This window comes from Ursus arctos, unplaced genomic scaffold (assembly GCF_023065955.2).
Source record: "Ursus arctos isolate Adak ecotype North America unplaced genomic scaffold, UrsArc2.0 scaffold_26, whole genome shotgun sequence".
NCBI classification, from domain to species: Eukaryota; Metazoa; Chordata; class Mammalia; order Carnivora; family Ursidae; genus Ursus; species Ursus arctos.
In genome coordinates, this window is record NW_026622941.1 from 18,993,471 (window position 1) to 19,012,512 (window position 19,042).

At 39.2% G+C, this 19,042-nt stretch overlaps 1 protein-coding gene across 6 annotated transcripts in view; it reads left to right on the top strand.

Moving 5' to 3' along the window:
* PDE3A (phosphodiesterase 3A) overlaps positions 1 to 19,042 on the top strand; it is a 315,351-nt gene that overhangs the window by 265,070 nt on the left and 31,239 nt on the right. For all 6 annotated transcript variants that reach the window (XM_057303281.1, XM_048216537.2, XM_057303282.1 and 3 more), the window contains 4 exons: positions 6,454 to 6,673; positions 10,018 to 10,103; positions 13,916 to 14,070; positions 15,504 to 15,641. In XM_057303281.1, the coding sequence (XP_057159264.1) occupies positions 6,454 to 6,673; positions 10,018 to 10,103; positions 13,916 to 14,070; positions 15,504 to 15,641 (599 nt within the window). The remainder of the gene's footprint in view (positions 1 to 6,453; positions 6,674 to 10,017; positions 10,104 to 13,915; positions 14,071 to 15,503; positions 15,642 to 19,042) is intronic.

Sequence of the window (19,042 nt, forward strand, 5' to 3'; positions counted from 1 at the left end):
TGCTCGTGCTTTAGGTGTCCTATTCAACAAATCATTAAAAACCCATAACTTTTCAGAGAACCAATTCTTCGTTTATCTTTTCTACGGTTTTCCTTTTCTCTAGTTGATTTGCTTCTGCGCTGTTCTGCTCTATATTATTTCCTTTATTTTGCTAACTTAGAGTTCAGTTTGTTCTTTATCTAGTTCCTAAGATGTAGATTTGACTCTTTTATTCGGGATCTTTCTTATGTGGGCTTCTGTGCTGTGAACTTCCCCATCAGAACTGCTTTTGCTGTAGCCCACAATTTCTGTTATGTTGTGTTTCCATTTGTCTTAAGATGTTTTTTTATTTTCTTTTTCATTTTTTCTTTGATCCATTGATTGTTCAGGAAGCTATTGTTTAATCGCCCCGTGTTTGTGAATTTTCCAGTTTTCCTCTTGTCACTGATTTCTAGGTTCGTGTCATTGTGGTCAGAGAAGATGCTTAGTATGATTTCAGTCTTCTTGAATTTGCCAAGACTTGTTTTGTGATCTAATGTGGTCTCTCCTAGAAAATGTTAGGATGAATGTGTACTCTGCTGCTGTTGGGCAGAATATTCTATATATATCTGCTGGGCCCATTTGTTCTACAGCGTTGTGCAAAATTGCTGTTTCCTTAGTGATTCTCTCTCTGGATGATCTAGCTGTTGTGGACAGTGGGGTAGTAAATCCCCAGCTATTACTGTATTACCTTTTATTTCTTCTTATAACTCTGTTAGTTTTTGCTTTATGTATTTAGGTGCTCCAATGTTGGGTGCATAAGTATTTACAATTGTTATATATTCTCGCTGTAATGACTCTTTTCTCATTATGGATAATATTCTATTTTTTTTTTTTTTTACCATTTTTAGTTTAAAGTCTATTTTGTTTGATATAAGTATTACCACTCCTGTTTTTTTCTGGGTTAACATTTCCTTGAAATCTCTTTTTTCTTCCCTTTCAGTCTATTGTATCTTCAAGGCGAAAGTGAATCTCTTTAAGACAGCATGTTGTTGGATCTCCTTTTTTTTTTTTAAATCCATTCAGCCATTCTGTATCTTTTAAGTGGAGATTTTAATCTGTTTACATTTAAAGCATTTATCGATAGGTAGGAATTTACTATGGCCATTTTGTTAATTGCTTTCCCGTCGTTCTGTAGATGTGTTGTTCCTGTTAGTTGTGTCATATTTACCTGATTTTTTGTGATCTTTGATATCTTATGTTGGTATCTATGCATTTGAGTAACCAGGTTTCTTTTCCAGACTTCGTGGAGACAGTTCTTCACCTGTCAGCAAAGTTTGTTTCTGGGCGTGCCTCCCAATTATGTGGTTAGGCAGGTAGGACCTACCCTGTTTCTCTTTTTGGGTGAGGCAAATGTTCAGGCTCCAAGGATGGGAACAAGGGGATGTGCCACTGGCTGAGAACAGTTGGACGGGACTGCCGGCTTGGTTCCCTCCCCAAGTAAGCTGTAGGATGGGCTCCACAGTGCCTTGATTGTCTGGTCAGGCTTACCAGATGGTCAGGACTGGTACTGTATTCAGTAATAGCAGGGTTTATGAATCAGTTTCCCCGCCCTGGCAGGGACCCAACACCTGTGCGGCTTGTTGTTTGGGGACCTGAATCAGGCTGGAATGTGCATTGAATTCTCTGGTGCCGTGAGGCCATCAGTTTTCCTCTGAAGATGGGAGAACCCACAGGCTGTGCTCTCTGTTCAAGTGCCACTGTACATAAGGCTATTGATGGTGCTCTGGTTAGGTTCTCTGGTCAGACAGGCTATAGGTTGTATCATCGGTAATGAGCAGGGCTACAAATTAGATTCCCTGCCTGGGCACAGGAGGAGAAGCAGCTCTAAAGCCAACAAAGCTTGTTGTTTGTTGTCTTAACTCAAGCCGTCCCACATTCCAAGCTCCTTGTCCAAACGGGGCCACTGGCTTTGTTCTGAAAGCCATCAGTTGCACCTGCCCCTCTTTCAGCTCCAGTGCTGCTAGACCACACAGCTTCCAGGAGTTGGTCAGCTGGGGCTAAATGACACTCTGCTGTGGGTGTGGCTGTCTCAGCTCCCTGTCTGGGCAGGAGGGGGAGCAGTCACTATAGCTACTTTCAGTTTCCCAAACAGGTTTTGAGGTTGACAGGGGCTAGGAGCTACCCTCAGCCTTAGCTGTGAATAAATCCCCCTGATGGTGCATAGCATGGGGACACTCCACACCCCGTACTGGCTTTGTTCTGGGTGTTCCACACTGCCCTCTGACTTCTTGGCTCAAGGGCGACTGGACCTCACTGCTTCTGGGAATTGTCACCAGTCTTTTTGGTCAGATGGAGCTGGGAGGTGCTCTCCACAGTGGGTGAGGCTGTGATTTAGCTCCTTGCCTGGGTGTGGGCATACTGGGCTATCGGGCTGACAAAACTCCTTCCTTAAGAATCTGAATCAGATCTGTACCCACGACTGTCGCTGATCAGTGTGTGCCCCCAACTTGGTTCTGCAGATGAGCTACGCTGCTGGTTGAGATTACTATTTGGGCATTGCAGGTATGAACTTGGTCTGCCAAGATCTATGTCCTGGCTGTGGCAAGCCCCGACCCCTTTATCCATCACGGTCAGATTCCTGGTGGCGGAGCCTCACAGATGCCCGTGTAATCCCCAAGGTTCAGATCAGAAAAGGGGCTCCTACAAAGCAACCCACAATTCTGGGTGGGGGGTGCTGGTTATCCTCTTGGGTTCTCTTTTCCTGCTGGAGAAACCAGAGGCTCAGGGGAGACTTCTCCATGCAGTGTTGTGCTGCCTGGGGGTGTGACAGTGTGGTCAACTTGTAGTCTTTACTCTTACCCTTCTAATGCAATCTGTCTTGGTCTCTGTGGTGCCAGGGCATGCTTCCGCCTCACCCTGGTTTTCCAGGACTTTCTCAGTGGTGTCTTGTTCTTGAGTTGTTGTTCATTGTTCTTAAGAGGGAGAGCTAAGTGGGGCACATCCTATGTTGCCATCTTGTTGACGGAGAGCAAATATCCCTCTTTTCATGGTTGTTGCCAAGACTCATGCTTGTTAAAAGTGTTCAAAATATGGAGACTAACAGTACTACAGAGACAAAGTGCTTTTCCTCTGTTACAAGGTTTATTTTAAATTTCATCCCGGGCAGTACGTTTGGAGTCTTACGGTCTGCTCTTTGTTTAAATTTAGTTAATCCATGAGTTCCAAGAACTCTAATCATTGAGGGGATTTTTAAATTTGTATTTAAGAGTGAATTGCATTTCTCTGAGAATATCAGCTGGCAGCTATGAAGAATTAACAGTGAAAAAATCACTCCTCTCATAAATTGCCTTTAGAAAATATGTTGTGTTATAACAGATATGGGCACTGTTCCCATGGGCTTTGATCTTTAAAAAAGTGGTAGAAAATTTCCCAAAATTCACAATTAGCTATCAAAATAATTAAAGAATTGTCTAAAGCAATGCCTATCAGAAATCTCTTTTTAAAAATAAACAAAGTCTTGCCTTGGCCTATCAGCCCTCTCAGCCTTGTCCAGCAGATTCTCTGGCCACGTTTCCTGCCCCTCTCTTTCCCCTTTGCTAAACTGCACCCACAGTGACCTCCCAAGTAATCCTCTGACAGGTTAGGTCTCTTTTATCTGGAACATGCTTCCCCCAATACTTATCTAAAAGTCTTTCTTATTTCACCAGGCCTCTGTTCAAATTTTACCCCTAGAGCATTTCTGTTCTCTGTTCTACATTCTCTACATTATTTTTCTTTATATCATTTATAACTACCTGGGTTTCTTTTCTTTTTTTTTAATTTAAATTCAATTAGCCAACATATAGTACATCATTAGTTTCAGATGTAGAGTTCAGTAATTCATCAGTTGCATATAATACCCAGTGCTCATCATATCATGTGCCCTCCTTAATACCTATCACCCAGTTACCCCATCTCCTCTCCCACCTCCCCTCCAACAACCCTCAGTTTGTTTCCCAGAGTCAAGAGTCTCTCATGGTTTGTCTTTCTCTGTGATTTCTTCCCCTTCAGTTTTCACTCCCTTCCCTTATGACCCTCTGCGCTATTCCTTATATTCCACATATGAGAGAAGCCATACGATAATTATCTTTCTCTGCTTAACTTATTTCACTTAGCATAATCCCCTCCTATTCCATCCACGTTGATGCAAATGGTGGGTATTCATCCGTTCCGATGGCTGAGTAATATTCCATTGTATATCTTTTCTTTTTATCCTTCCTTCTCCTTCTTCTTTCTCTTTTTTCCTCCTTTTTGTCCTCTTCCTCATCTTTTTTAAGTTTCTGACTCCTCCAAGAGAGTGGAGGCTCCATGATAGCAGGGAACATGTCGTCCTTGTTCACTATAGCATCCCTTAGTCTCTCAGGGGCACACAACAGATATTTGTTGAACAAACAGATCATTACTTTGTACAGATACTTTATACATCGTCACACCTCCGGCCCACTCCTTGATGTTTACATTGCTTTTGTAAGATTATCTGAAGACTCCGTTGGCCATCATCTAACAAATAGTCTGAATTAAACGAGCCCTTTCCAACCTTTTCCCATCAGAGCATATGAGGTATGCTCTGTATGTATGATGTGTTATTTGTGAAATATGTGTGAATACAGTAATGTTACAGGGCAGTGGAGAAATGGGAAGGGATTTAGAGCTTGATGAAAATTTTATTTCCTTCATTTTGTAAAATTATAATAGAATCTGATTATAAAATATTAGAAATAATATTAAACATTAAAATTATTCTAAAGCTTCCAATTAAAATCTTTATTCAAAAAAATTATAATCATTAGTACTTCACAGGGACCTGTAACCCACTTTGTTGCACACAATGATAGGTTCTTTGGGAAACTCTGAGTTAAGAATTTAGTGGGGGTTGTTTTTGTTTTGTGTTTTTGTTTAGATTAGGACGTTATGTACAGTGCAGGTTTGTCAGTATCTTTGATAAAATAGCTAAATCTTTTCAATAGAAATAGAAATCAAAATAAAAACCATTAGTCGTGTCATTATAAAGTGCAGTGCAAATGCTGCCTAGCAGATGGTGGATTTTTCTTCCTCCTTGGACAGTCTCTGAGAGTGGTGTGGGCTAAAACCACTTTCACTAAGAACAGCTGGGCTCACTCCATAGTCTCCTACTTATTAGCACTGGGACCCTGGGAAAGTTCTTTAACCTCTCTGCATCTGAGTAGTTTCATTTACCTATGAAGACAAGGGATTGATCTTTTGATCAGGAATCAACAATATAAATATTGAGAAAAGGAATAGGAGGGCTGCCAACCTCCAGACTTATCGAAGCAAGAGCAGGATTTCTCATCTGGTGCAAAAAAACAAAAGAAATAATGGTGTCAGCAAGAAACGTAAAAATTACAAAAGCCCTCCAGCAAGCTTAATATTCCTTTCAGTGGACCAGAAAATCTTTGGGTGTAACAAATAAAACTTCTGAGAGAACTGGACGTTGGAAGCAAACTCAGCCAGCTGCCAGTTCCCCACACATATTACCCGATGATGTAAGAGCTGCCGGCTGTGCGTTTCCCTCGAGTGGTGAGAAATAGAAAACAAGGAATGATTTCATTTCGTTTGCCTTACAGTAGGTCGTTCGGCCTTACAGTGCCCACAAACAGTAAACAGATGGCTATTCTGAAGATCGTGCTCCCTTCAGTTTTAAGCACGGCCTGCCTTCTCTGTGTTTGGGAGAGCGGAACTTCGAAAGATCTCGTCCTTGTCCTCAAGTATCAGCACTTTGAAATCTAAGCCAGTTCTCTGTAAAATTTTCACAATCAAGAGTAAACACAGTTTGGCACGGATTACCAACACTTAAAATTTAGGCTTGAGGCGTATTGTTTAATCTAAAACGGATCGTCATACATTTTTAAATGTTTTCTTCGGAAATGACTCCAATCAGAGTCTTGTTTCACACGACTAAGGTAGTTTTACCGAAAATGTTGATGGTTAATAAAGTTAATTGCTATTCAAAAATCTGTCTTCTTTATATATTGTGAGCATCAGAACCTGCCAAACTCAGCTCCAGATAAGTTAATGTTTAAAACAATAGCAGATCCTGTGACTGCTGAAAATTTCACAACCTAGGACAAGGCAAACACATGAGGAAATTTTAATTATTATCATTATGTCAGAATGACAAGAAGAAACAAAAATGGGAGGAGAAAATAATATCCTTCTGTCCTGAAGTTACTCCAGGACACCAAGGCTTCACCCGGATTTGCCAACATTGCCACTGATTTTTTTTCTGATGATTTTCTTTTCGCGTTTCATGCCGAGGAGACACCCCACTGTATACCTTGTCTCCAGATGGTGGCAGAGGGGGCCAGCTGCCCGGCCTGAGTGCTCACGTGGTCCTGATGGAGTAATGGGGGGTCCAGGGTGAAGTTTAAGAATTGCAATTTTAATTTCAAAGAAAATTTGATTTAGTGATTTAAAAACTCTTTTTCTTTCTAGGTGCCCTAGCGAAAATTTCTCCTCTTTCATCGCCCTGTTCCTCACCTCCCCAAGGGACTCCTGTCAGCAGCCCCGTCAGCAAAATTTCTGCAGTGCGGTTTCCAGAATCTGCCAACACAAGTGCTAGACAAGGCCTAGGTTCTCACAGGGCATTAACTTATACTCAGAGTGCCCCTGACCTGTCTCCTCAGATCCTCCCTCCACCTGTTATATGTAGCAGGTAAGGATTTTACATTGTTAACTGAAGTTTAACCCGTCCGAAAACTTGTATTAGTGTTCCTCTTGTGAACACTCACCACCAGTCCGCACAGCTCTGTGTAGGTTTGCCAAATAAGTTAACGGGAAAGTAAGTATAGGATAATGTGATTCGTGTTGAATAGAAACTTGATTTTTCCATAGTTTCCTGTTAATAGAAAGCTTAGAGTCCATACAGTCCATACAGCCAACCTTTGGAGATGATAGAAAATAAGTAGTGTATATTTCCTCTGCTTACTAATGGAGAATGCATAAAGCATATAATTAAAAATTCGTATCAAGTAATTTTATGTAATGTGTTGGAATATTTTTTACTTGCTCTTCAGGGAGGATTTTTAGCCATTTTAAGAGTATTTTAAGTTTGCAATTCCCACTTTAAAAATATGCAAATAGGGGCGCCTGTCTGTCTCAATCAGAAGAGTATGCGACTCTTGATCTTGGGGTCGTGAGTTTGAGCCCCACGCTGGGTGTAGAGATTACTTAAAAATATACATTTTAAAATAAATACATACATAAATAAAACAAAAATGCTCAAATAACACATGGCACATTTTGGTTGGGCTCAATTGGGTCTCTGAATGCAGTTAAGCAATTGGCTTGTACTGCATTATGATTTTTAAATAGAATTAGAAATAGGAAGTGATGTCTTTTCACAGAGGATAAGAAAAAAAGGGCTCTCATGGCAAGAGTAGTAATTTTGCCAACATTATCATGAAGAAGGAGATACTAATCCTCTTAACTGATTACCGTACTGTTGTTCTTTATATCTTCATATTGAAGAACTGATCTTAAAGCATTACAGTATTCTTGTAAGTGGAAGAGCTAAGTGTTTTTAAGCTAAGTCTAGTCATGAGAGTGCCTTGAACAAAATGCTACTTCTTTGCTGAGGTGAATGAGGATAACTTTCGAGTAAATGAGTTGCATACTGGTCGCCTAATATCACCTGTTCACACACCTAGATGTGATGATTATATTCAGTTTTAAGCTTCACAGATTTCATTTTCAGATCATTTAGTCATAAACTCTAAACAAATGCTGTTTCTTTTTCTAATCTTTATTTTTACTTCTTTTCTCTTCATAAATATTTTAAAAAGAAAAATCACTTTTGTTAGTTTATTTGTCAGGGGCCAGAGTAAACAGTTAGTTTATCATCCCCAAGATATTCTGTCACCCTCTCTATGAGAGCTTCTTTAATAAAATAACTGCTGTGGAATATTAATCCCATCTTTCCCCACATACACACACAAAACATGATCTGCGGTAAAACACGTATTTCCTTCAGTGATTCACAACACACACCACTTTATTAAAAGCTCTGAGAAGTCCTGCAAAAAGAAAACCTCTTGATTTTTGTCTCAGGTAGCACTTTCTGAATGTATCTGACCACAGAACCAATTTCTTTAGGTTAACACACAGTAATTGCCCATGGAGCTAGTGGGTGGTGGAACATCCTTTGGAAACACGTTTTTGTGGTATGCATCCGAAGCCACGATGAAGCTCAGTGGAGTAATCAACATCAAGGACGTCTGCTTCCAGCATTTCTAGGGAGACTCTCCCACTGCGGGCTTCAAACTTGTGGGAAATGAGTTGCCTAAAGAAAGCAGAGATGTTCCGAAAAGATCTACCACTCACGTAGCTTTTCTCCTCTCACTCTATTTTTTGTACTCTTAGAAGGGAGAATGTAATGGGATTTTTATAAAATAGGTTTTGGAGAAAAACAAGAGAATTTCACTGCCTACTTGTTCGGTAATGTTTATAAATCCAGTAGTGTGTCTTTTATTTGTTTGGGCTTTGTAAGTCTGTAATTCAAACCACGTTCTCTTATTGCCTTCAAGGCACAGCCACCCATGTAGGCACAGAGAGCTCCAGAAACACACGACTAATTATTGTGGTTTCCCCTTCTGAACTCGAAGGGTTTGGCGTTGAAGCCCAGTCTTTTGGCTGCTGTAAGGTCTATGCAACAAGCGGGTTTTTTGGCATGAGAGGTAGTATATTTGAACTACTAATTTAAGTGTTCCTTTTAAGTATTATCTTGCAATGAAAATTCTTAAAACTCTTAAACCCTCCATCTGCCAAGTGTCACCCAAGAATGTGAGCCCATCATTCGTATCTGCTTTCTTTTTCCTTTGGTCCTGTCATTTTCTTTCGATTCCCTAAATCAAAGTGATGGGATCTCATAATTAGAAATACTTTGCATGGGATGTTTCTCCACTTATGTTTAAGGCTTGAAAATAAATTTACTTAGGATGAAAATATTCTCTAACTGGCAGCTGCTTCTCTCTACACTCCATGTATAAGCACAATTGAGGGAAAATAAAAGTGATGAGACATTTAATAAATTATGAGCCATTTCATTTCTTTTCCTTTTAGACTGAGTACTCTGTGGTTAAATAACAAACAAAACCCCTCTGAGACCCTTTGTAATATTAGGCAGAAGAAAAGAACCCAGAAACAAAAGCCAGAATTAAAATCTAACCATGGAATTTCTGAACAAGATAAGTGAGAGAAGAAACTTGCCAGGCCATTTGTGGGGTTGCTTTTTAATTTATAAAGCAGTCAAAACTGTTGAGAAAACAAACGTATCCTACCTCCTCCAATGTCCTCTGTTAAAGAGCCAGGACTCTCCAGTTTGTTCATTTTTCTAGATTACTCACAGTATACCCCCTTGGCCTGTTTTTCTCAGCTAGGATTCTGTGCAGTCGATTTCCCATTCACACTCCATCACCGTGTACCTCTACTTTGTTCATTTCCTTTGGGCCTTAGCAGGTGACCGATCAGTTTTGAAAAAGGAATTAATTTTTATTTTGTGGCAAAAAAGAAAATTAATATACTGTCATTCTGTTTCCGCATAGGCAATCTTCAAGGGGTCTTTGGGCATAAAATGTCTTAACCCATAGAAATAAATCTGATAATGAGGTTTTAGGCAGGTACAAAGGGACTGCATTGGGGAAGATATTTTTGACTAACTATGCCTCAGAACGTCCAAATCACTGCTATGAGCAGGTAGCAGATTAGTCCAGATTTTCTAAATAATGTCACAAAATCTGGCCAGTGGTCTCAAATGTGGTCTAGACTGTGGAGGAGGACGAGCGTTGAGTGAAGCTTCTGGTCCTTTCTACTGATCACACTCTCCCTGAAAAGAAGGCGGACTATCAGCATCCATGTGTAAAGCAAAATGAATTTTTTTAATCAAATAAGTGGAAGGTAGAAACGTTTGATTATTATCTATCTTCACGTGTATGTAGACAGTGTGTGGCTGTGATTTTTTGAAAGAGTGAATATACTTACATCTGTTCCAATATTTCTCAGCTGTGGTAGACCCTATCCCCAAGGGAATGCTGCTGATGGACCCCTGGAGGGAAACAGTGCAGCCGTTCGGACACCAAGCAGAACAGGTAATTCTTTGTTTGGATTCTGTTCCTCAACATGGAAATCACTTTACTTTTTTTTTCCCCCCTCTGATCAAAAAGGTAACATATGTTTCTGATTTTTTAGATGACAAATGTAAAAAGACAATGAAGGAAAACAAAATCATCCTTAATCCTACTACCTAGCAGTTCATCATGGGCACGATTTTGATGCAAAGTTGTCCAAAATGATTTTAAATACCTATACGCAAATGAATATATTTTTTAAATTAGATGTCATTTTATGTAATATATAGAACTATATAGAAATGTCATTTTAGGAGTGCCTGGGTGGCTCAGTCGTTAAGCGTCTGCCTTCGGCTCAGGGCGTGATCCTGGTGTTAAGGGATCGAGCCCCACATCAGGCTCCTCCATTGGGAGCCTGCTTCTTCCTCTCCCACTCCCCCTGCTTGTGTTCCCTCTTTCTCTGGCTGTCTCTCTCTCTGTCAAATAAATAAATACACTCTTTCAAAAAAAAAAAAAAAAAAGAAATGTCATTTTATCTTGGACACTGGAGGCTCCTTCATTTTAGGATACTCTCTAGAGGTCTCCGTTGCAGCCTCAGAAGATACCCTGCTTAGATCACTATAAGTGTCTAAAAATGCTTTTTCTTTTTCTTTTTTTTTTAAAGATTTTTTATTTATTTATGTGACAGAGAGACAGCCAGCGAGAGAGGGAACACATGCAGGGGGAGTGGGAGAGGAAGAAGCAGGCTCCTAGCCGAGGAGCCCGATGTGGGACTCGATCCCGGAACGCCAGGATCACGCCCTGAGCCGAAGGCAGACGCTTAACGACTGCGCTACCCAGGCGCCCCTAAAAATGCTTTTTCTTGAGGCATTATTATGGAGAGGTTAGGAACACCATCATTAGAGCCTGGTTTTATCCTTATTGGGCTGCCTACTAATTTGTAATCTCTGTGCCTCAGTTCCTGCATTTGTAAAGGGGGATAATAATAGTACCTACCAAAAAGGATTGTTGTAAGAATTAAATGACTTAAAACAAAACACTAATTTGTAACAAAACACTAATTTGGAAAGATATATGCACTTCTATGTTTACTGCGGTATTATTTACTAGAAAAAACACTAATTTGGAGAGATATATGCACTTCTATGTTTACTGCGGTATTATTTACTAGAGCCAAGATATGGAAGACACTTCATATAATGGAATACTACTCAGCCATAATAAAGAATGAAATCTTGCCATTTGTGACAACATGGATGGACCTAGAGGGTATTATGCTAAGTGAAAGGAGTCAGACAGAGAAAGATGAATACCCTATCATTTCATTTATATGTGGAGGCTAAAAAACCAAACAAACAGAAACAAACTTGTAACAGATGTAGTTGCCAGAAGGGAGGAGAGGAAGGGGGTGGGAGAAATAGGTGAAGGGAATTAAGAGGTACAGGCTTACTGTTATAAAATAAATTAAGTCGTGGGGATGGAAGGAAGAGCACAGGGAATGTAGTCAATAATATTGTGATAACTTTGTATGTTAACTACACTTACGGTAAGCATTGCATAATAAATATATATAATTATTGAATCACCATGTTGTACACCTGAAACTAATGTAAGATTTTATGTCAACTATACTTCAATTTTTAAAAATCACGTAAAGCACTTACAGTATTTGGGTCACTGTAAATAGTTCATGTTTGGTCTTATTACTATGATAATTAGTATTTTATTTTTATTGATGCAACTCCAGAGACTTCATTTGGTTAATGCTAAAAGTTCACAAGGTAGAAAAAAAAAACCCAGCTTCTCTGAACTACAGATATTAGGGTGATAAAGCTATGTAAGAATGATTCTTAATTATCTGCTTCAGCATTTATTGATACATACTCAATAAATATTGATTGATTATTTGCCTATGAGAATGGTGTGCTGTGGCATTGTACAAAGGTCAAGAGACATAGGCAAGGAAAAATCAAAAGGAGAATTCTCTCTGATACTGTAGCATTCTGAAGACTCAGAATATTCCCTTCTTTATGTCCCTGATCTTCTCTGACTCTACTGAGTCTGATAGAATATGGGAAGTAGTTCTTTATCTCCTTTGTTGTCTCACATGGAACTATGGCCTTTGAGTGTTCTTCATTTTTTTTCTACAAATTCCGGGATTGAAACTTGTCAATTACATTTTCATACTGTGTCTCATTCTGACGTAGAATAAGTTGCATGAGAAAGATGGAAGAAAGAGGGGTCCTTGGAGAAGTCCTACAAGATACTCCTGATGGCAGTAGGCTACATAACAAAAGCCATGATTCACTAGCAATTTAAGAAAAATTAGGTAGTCAGTGTATGAGGACATCCAACAGTCTTAGAATAGCCAAAGAAAGGAGAACAAAGTTAGAGGAAATACATTACCCAACTTCAAGGCTTAAGCTCCAGTAATAGAGATAACGTGGTGCAGGCCTGAGGATCAGCAGGTAGGTCCAGTGGACTAGAATGGAAAGCCCCAAATTAGACCTACGTCGACACTGAATTTTCAAGAAAGATGCCAGAGAAGTCCAGTAGGGTTGGGAAAAATGAATTTAACCCTCTACTTCACACCATATGAAACATCATTCTGTGATGGAGCATAGACCTACATGTAAAAGTTAAAACAGTAAAGCTTCTGAAAGCAAGCACAGGAAGGTTTGTGACTTAGGGGAAGGCAAAGATTGCATAGGAATCTTAGCAATAACCATACAGGGGGGAAAAAAAAAGAAAGCTAGACTTTATCAATAGTAAAGAATATAGGAACTAGGGTCAGATTTTGTGAGTTCAAATTCATGTGGCAAAATTTACCAGCTGTGTGCCTTCAACAATTGACTTCTCCTTTCTGTGCCTAAGTTTCCTTTCTGCAAGTGAGGACATGAGTAATGCAGTGTTGCGCAATAACACCTGCCTTGTAGGAGCGTGTAGGTTTGGATGGTTAGCACATGTTTCGGTGGTATCCAGCGCATGGCACTCACTCACTAAACCATTCAGGCACATACTCAGCCATGAGAAGCTTCTTTGGAGGTCTTCGCCCCAGAAGCATGTTCTGCAGACACTTGATAGTACCTGATTGGGCCTCTAGTTACCATAGTTCAGTGCTGACCGAAATGGGAGACAGTGGAAGAGGCAGGTAAGGAAAAAAGCCATAGATTCCGAGGGATCAAGATTGGATACATAAGATCTCCCAGGCCCTTAAACACATGCTGTTATGCCCTGTCCTACAGACCACTTAGTGCTTGGGTGTCAACTCAGCTTCTCCTCCCCATGTGCCCATTCTTGACTTAGGTACTTGGAGGTTTAGTGTGTCGGGAGATGCATAAAGGAAAAAGAAATATAAAGTGCAGGATTTTTAAAAAGTATAAACTGCTGCTGATTTAAGCATGATTACTGAGGAATTATTGAATGTCATATAAATCACAGATCATAATTTATTGCATTGGGTTAAAAAATGTCTACTTTTTCTGGGTGCCTCGTCGGCTCAGTCAATTGAGCATCTGCCTTCGGCTTGGGTCATGATCACGGAATCCCTGGATTGAGCCCCATGTCAGGCTCCCTAATTGGCAGGGATTCTGCTTCTCCCTCTCCCCCATCCCACTCCCTGCTTGTTCTCTTTCTCTCAAATAAATAAATCTTAAAAAAAAAAAAGTACTTTTCCCCCATTTTACGATCTTGCGTTCTTGGCGTGTAAGCTCATGAAAGCCGTATGTCCCTAAGCACAGTATTTGCCATATGCATTTTAGGAATATTCACTCAAATGGAACTCCTGTTTCCCTTTGCAAGTTTCATAATAAGCTGTTCTCTTTCCATTGCAGATGACACTACTCAAGTTACCTCTGATTATGAAACCAACAACAACAGTGATAGCAGTGATATTGTACAGAACGAAGATGAGACCGAGTGCCTGAGAGAGCCTCTAAGGAAAGCTTCTGCTTGTGGCCCCTACACGCCTGAAGCCATGATATTCCTGGTAGCCCCATATCACTTCACTCATTCCTTTACTTGAGAAATTGCCTTGTATGACAGAAATGGACTTAGAAATAGATCCCTGAATCATTAGATTTACAGATGTATCTCTTTTGGATCACGCATGCCTTAAAGCCATACCCCTATGTAGCAATATAATTTTTCCTTATCCAAGTTTTATTGCTCTCTTTGTAATTCTTTTATTTAGTGACTAAAAACACAAGTATTCAGCTCCACAAGTGATTACAGATATTTCTTAATCCTAGACTCTAAAAGTGTAGGTATGCATAGGGAAAATTATTTCATCCAGTGAAGCAATATTTTATAAATAATCAATAAAAGTGAAATATGTTAATTGTCTTAGGGCTTCTGCTGTTTTTTTGTTCCTAGCACCTCCTTTATTTAGAAAGTGTGCCAATATTTATTTTCCTTATTATTATTAAACCAGGTTTATACTGACACCCTACCCATTAAAATAGCCTTTAATGAGGACTTACTTTATGTGTTTATAGAGATCCATTTAAAGAGGATAAAAGCATGTATTTGAGTCAGGTTAATTTCAGGGAGGCAGCAAATAGAAACACTACATCAAAAACTAATGATGTACTATATGCTGGCTAATTGAACATAATAATAAAAAAATTTAGAAAAATAGTTGGCTATCATGTGATTATCAATTGCTGCCATTATCATTTTTCTTTGATTTACCATTTACACTTTTAAAGAGATGGCCAGATAAAGTAATTTGTATGTTTCCTAATCCTCATTACTTTTATTTTTTTGGTAAATGTACTCTTAAAAATGTCCTCATTTGGGACCAATTATGTCTTTACATTAACATGATGCATGTTTCTTTGGAAATCATACATCACATGAATTAAATTAAAATCTGTGAAAAATGTGGCAGTTATCATCCCATAGGATCAATGCTGGTTTTGAAGCAATAATATAAATTTGGCCAATTAGAGTAGGGAGTGATAACTCCTTCTCCCCACTCATGGGTTTCTTTTGAGAGTCCAGTATAAGCCAGGAACCCTCCCAGAAATATTTACATAAACATATAAAGAGATAAATTAACATAAGATTTCAGAGTATCCTGAAGTCCTTGAATCTTTACTTAAGAACCCCACAGAAGGCTAAAAGCAGTTATATTACCTTATGAAAGAAACATCCATTTTTTCTGTAGTATATATGAACCAACAATAGACAGGCACCTAATATGCAAAATTCATGATATGAAACAGCATTAGGACCTTTCTTGCTTACCGTGGGATCAGTATCTTGTTCATCTTGATTTTTTTTTTAATATCACTCATTTACTCTGACGTTTTAAGTCATTTATTTTTGTAACCTCGGTTGTTGAGTTGAACTTACCAAAGCACAGATTACTTTGTAAAAAAACTGCATGTTCTTAAAATATTTTCATCTTCATTATAGGACAAGCCAGTTCTTGCTCCTGAACCTCTTGTCATGGATAACTTGGACTCAATTATGGAGCAGCTAAATACTTGGAATTTTCCAATTTTTGATTTGGTGGAAAAAATAGGAAGAAAACGTGGCCGTATTCTTAGTCAGGTAAGAAATGCATTCATACCTTTGACTTCAAATGTAGAAGAAAAACATCCTTTGGTTGGTTAAAGCTGTGTCCGTGGCTGACACTGGTGGTGGGTACTGGGTAGAAAAAGGAAATTTTAGTACCCAACGTTCTATAGATTCCTTGGTGGTGGGTTAACAAAAGAAATTGGAACTTAAAGTGAGTGGAATACCATATTATGCAATTAAAATATGTAGTTTTGAAGACGAATTGGAAGAGAACAGGGATATACAAGCAAGATGGAGAAATACATCTGAAATTTATAGAATTCAGCAAAAGAACAGCTGATACAAGCCTTCAAAAGAAGAAAGTTGCCTAATCATCAACAGAAATTTATTGTGTGTAATTTTTTCCAATGGCTTTTTAAAAACCTTTTTTTAGGGGGGGAGGGGCAGAGGGAGAGGCAGAGAGAGAACCTTAAGCAGTCTCCATGCCCAGCTCGGAGCCCAACGTGGGGCTCCATCTCATGACCCTGAGATCATGACCTGAATCAAAATCAAGAGTCAGACACTTAACTGACTGAGCCATCCAGGCCCCTTTAAAACTTTTGAATGTTATGGTGCTTAGCTCTTATCAAAAGTAAGATATTGTGCAGAAATACATTTCCTTCCATTGCTGTGAGAAACATATCAAATAGAGTTCTCTGTGTTTTAATGTAGAAAAATACCTTTACGTATCACAAGAAATGCAGAATATGAACTATTGCTACTTAATAAGACTTTTTGTATTTTTTCCTTAAGCTAAACTACTTTCTAGGCTTCCCACACCTAAAACGTTGCCTTCAGGGAGAAAGAAGACACAGAAATTAAGAATTTGAACATGTTTGTTCTCAATAAATAAAACACTGGATTTGCTCTATTTTCAAACACCTATCAGAATACACACTCAAGGGGATGATGCAGTAATATTTATCAGCCTACTTAAAATGTCTCGGGGGCATTTTCACAGGTGAAATAGATATCACTGCAGAGGTGCTAAAGACAACCAAACTAACATAACACTTAGGTGAGAATTCAGGATCCAGATTTATTGGAGCCACTAACACTTCCCTGAAATGCACTAGAAGGGAAATCACGTTTTATACTGATTTCTGCTCTGTGCATCAGAGACAGGCCTTCTTCAGACATCTCAACAAGTATCTGAGTTTGGGGCTTCAGGGTGAGGATTCCTGATCCACGAAAGTTTGAAGGAAGAGGATAGAGGGGCCTTTTCTCTGTTTCTCAGTCGCATAAACACAAGGTACTAGTACGGTCTTCAAGAAGAAAAGTAGGTCCCTCTGCCTTAAAGGGACTAGTAGGGAAATTAGATATGGGTCAATTCAACTCACCACCTACAAAAGAACTGTGCTAAAATGACTGATGGATTATGAAACTCAAAATAATTACAAAGTCTGTGTAACATGTAGTTGCCTTTGCTAGACTCTTCTGACCATGAACACCTCGAGGGACTGGGATGACAGCCCGTGTACTTTTACTAGGAATTAATGATCCTATTTTTCCTCTTTTTCCTTTTCCTTGATGTTAAGCAATGTCTTTTACACTAGGTGATCTTTTTAAATAATTTTTCACATTTAAGACTTATTTATTTTAGAGAGGGTGAGTGAGCATGGGAGAGAGGGGCAGAGGCAGCTGGAGAAACTCAAGCAGACTCTGTGCTGAGCAGAGAGCTGGAGGTGGGGCTCTGTCTCACAACCCTGAGATTAGGACCTGAGCCAAGACCGAGAGTTGGACACTTAACCGACTGCGCCACCCAAGGGTCCCTAGGTGATCTTGAAGACAGGTGTAAGGACAGCCATTTTTATCCTGTCCACCTTAGCCTCACACCTCAGGGCTCCTCCTGGGGGGTTTTGTATCCCACTTTGTGAAACCCCTTGCAGACTGTGTCTCTGAGGGAGTGATTTTACCTGGAAATATTCCTGTAATGGTGTCCCAAAAAGAGGTGGCAGAGGGCCAGGAAGCCTTCTTTCTCGTTCACTGCAAAGTGTGGTTCATACGAAGAGAAACATTTTACATTGTTTTGTATCTGATCCGTATGTCTCAGATTCCCCCCAAACCCTACAAACTGATCTTCTCAGTAATTTAGATGCCCACAGTCTGTTTAATCTCTGTTTTTCAGAAGAGGAAACGGAGGCTTTAAAGAGCATATACCATTCTTCTAAAGTCATAGAGTAAATATCGGACCCATAGTTTGAATGCAGACATAGCCATATTGGAAACCCATACTTTTGGCCTTCATGTACGTTCAGCTGTTTCTCAGCACAGCCCCCACCCCCGTTCCATAAAACACATTCACTGATTCTGTCTTCAAACACTCTGAACAGAGAGCTTGAGCCAGTGGAAAAGTGGCTACTGTAGCAGTCAGTTTCTTAGCACTAGTGACAGTGAAGCGAAGTCCCTCTGTACCTGGCTCCCCTTGAAGTTCCGGGAGCTGGGCTGGTCTTGTGAAACTTGACCAGCTGTGCCACAAAATGTTTTCTGAGAGTCCTGAATATGAGTACACAGCAGAAAGATTAGATATAATGAACAATTAGATTGCAGTAAAATTCACTAATGTGTTTTTCTTCCAGTCACCTTCCATAAAAGAAATACATAACTACATGAACCTTAGTATGTCACTCTTTATCTTTCCAATTTACGAAACATTGAACTTTGAGAAAATGCAGTTTTATTTGTCTTGCTGAGTAGAACTTTACGGGTTTTCTCTTTGATTTGGGTTTATAAGCACAAAGTCATATTTTCACTGTGTGAAAGCCATGTTTTTTTCACCTTAGTAAGACTGGGACAGCTGAAATGAATTAACTTGAACATTCCGAGAAATCACCTTTTGGCTGAAACTACACAGAAAAAGTCTCACTTCAAAAGATTTTTAAAGAGACGTATGTGCAATGGAAATGACTTTTCAGTCTCAATATACTAACTGCCTTTTTGATGATTATCATGTTTATTTTAACAAGTTCAAAAGGACATGGTTCAGATTTCGGAATAGTGCTTACTTTTTCTGGTTACCAATATTTACCTGGTTAATGGTATCTTTGTGAGTTTAAATTATTGGTGGTTGATTTTTCACAGCATGTTGGTGAAAATTCTCCCGTTTTAAAATAATATTCTAAAATATCCTGTTGTCTTAATTTTTCCATTCATCTTTCATATGTTTGAGAGAATAGTAGGAAACTTTCGTCATTTGCAATCCTAACAACATTGCTTTTTCAAATACTAGTGGGAGGATCTGAAGCACTTTAGAGTATAAAAGCTGAAGCCAAAAGGCTTGGCTTGAATTCTTGTTCTGATAATGTTGTCAGACGTGTGATCTTGGACAAGTCACTGAAGTAACAAGCATAGTTAAATGCATTAGGTATTTATAAACAAGAATTCTAATGTAGACC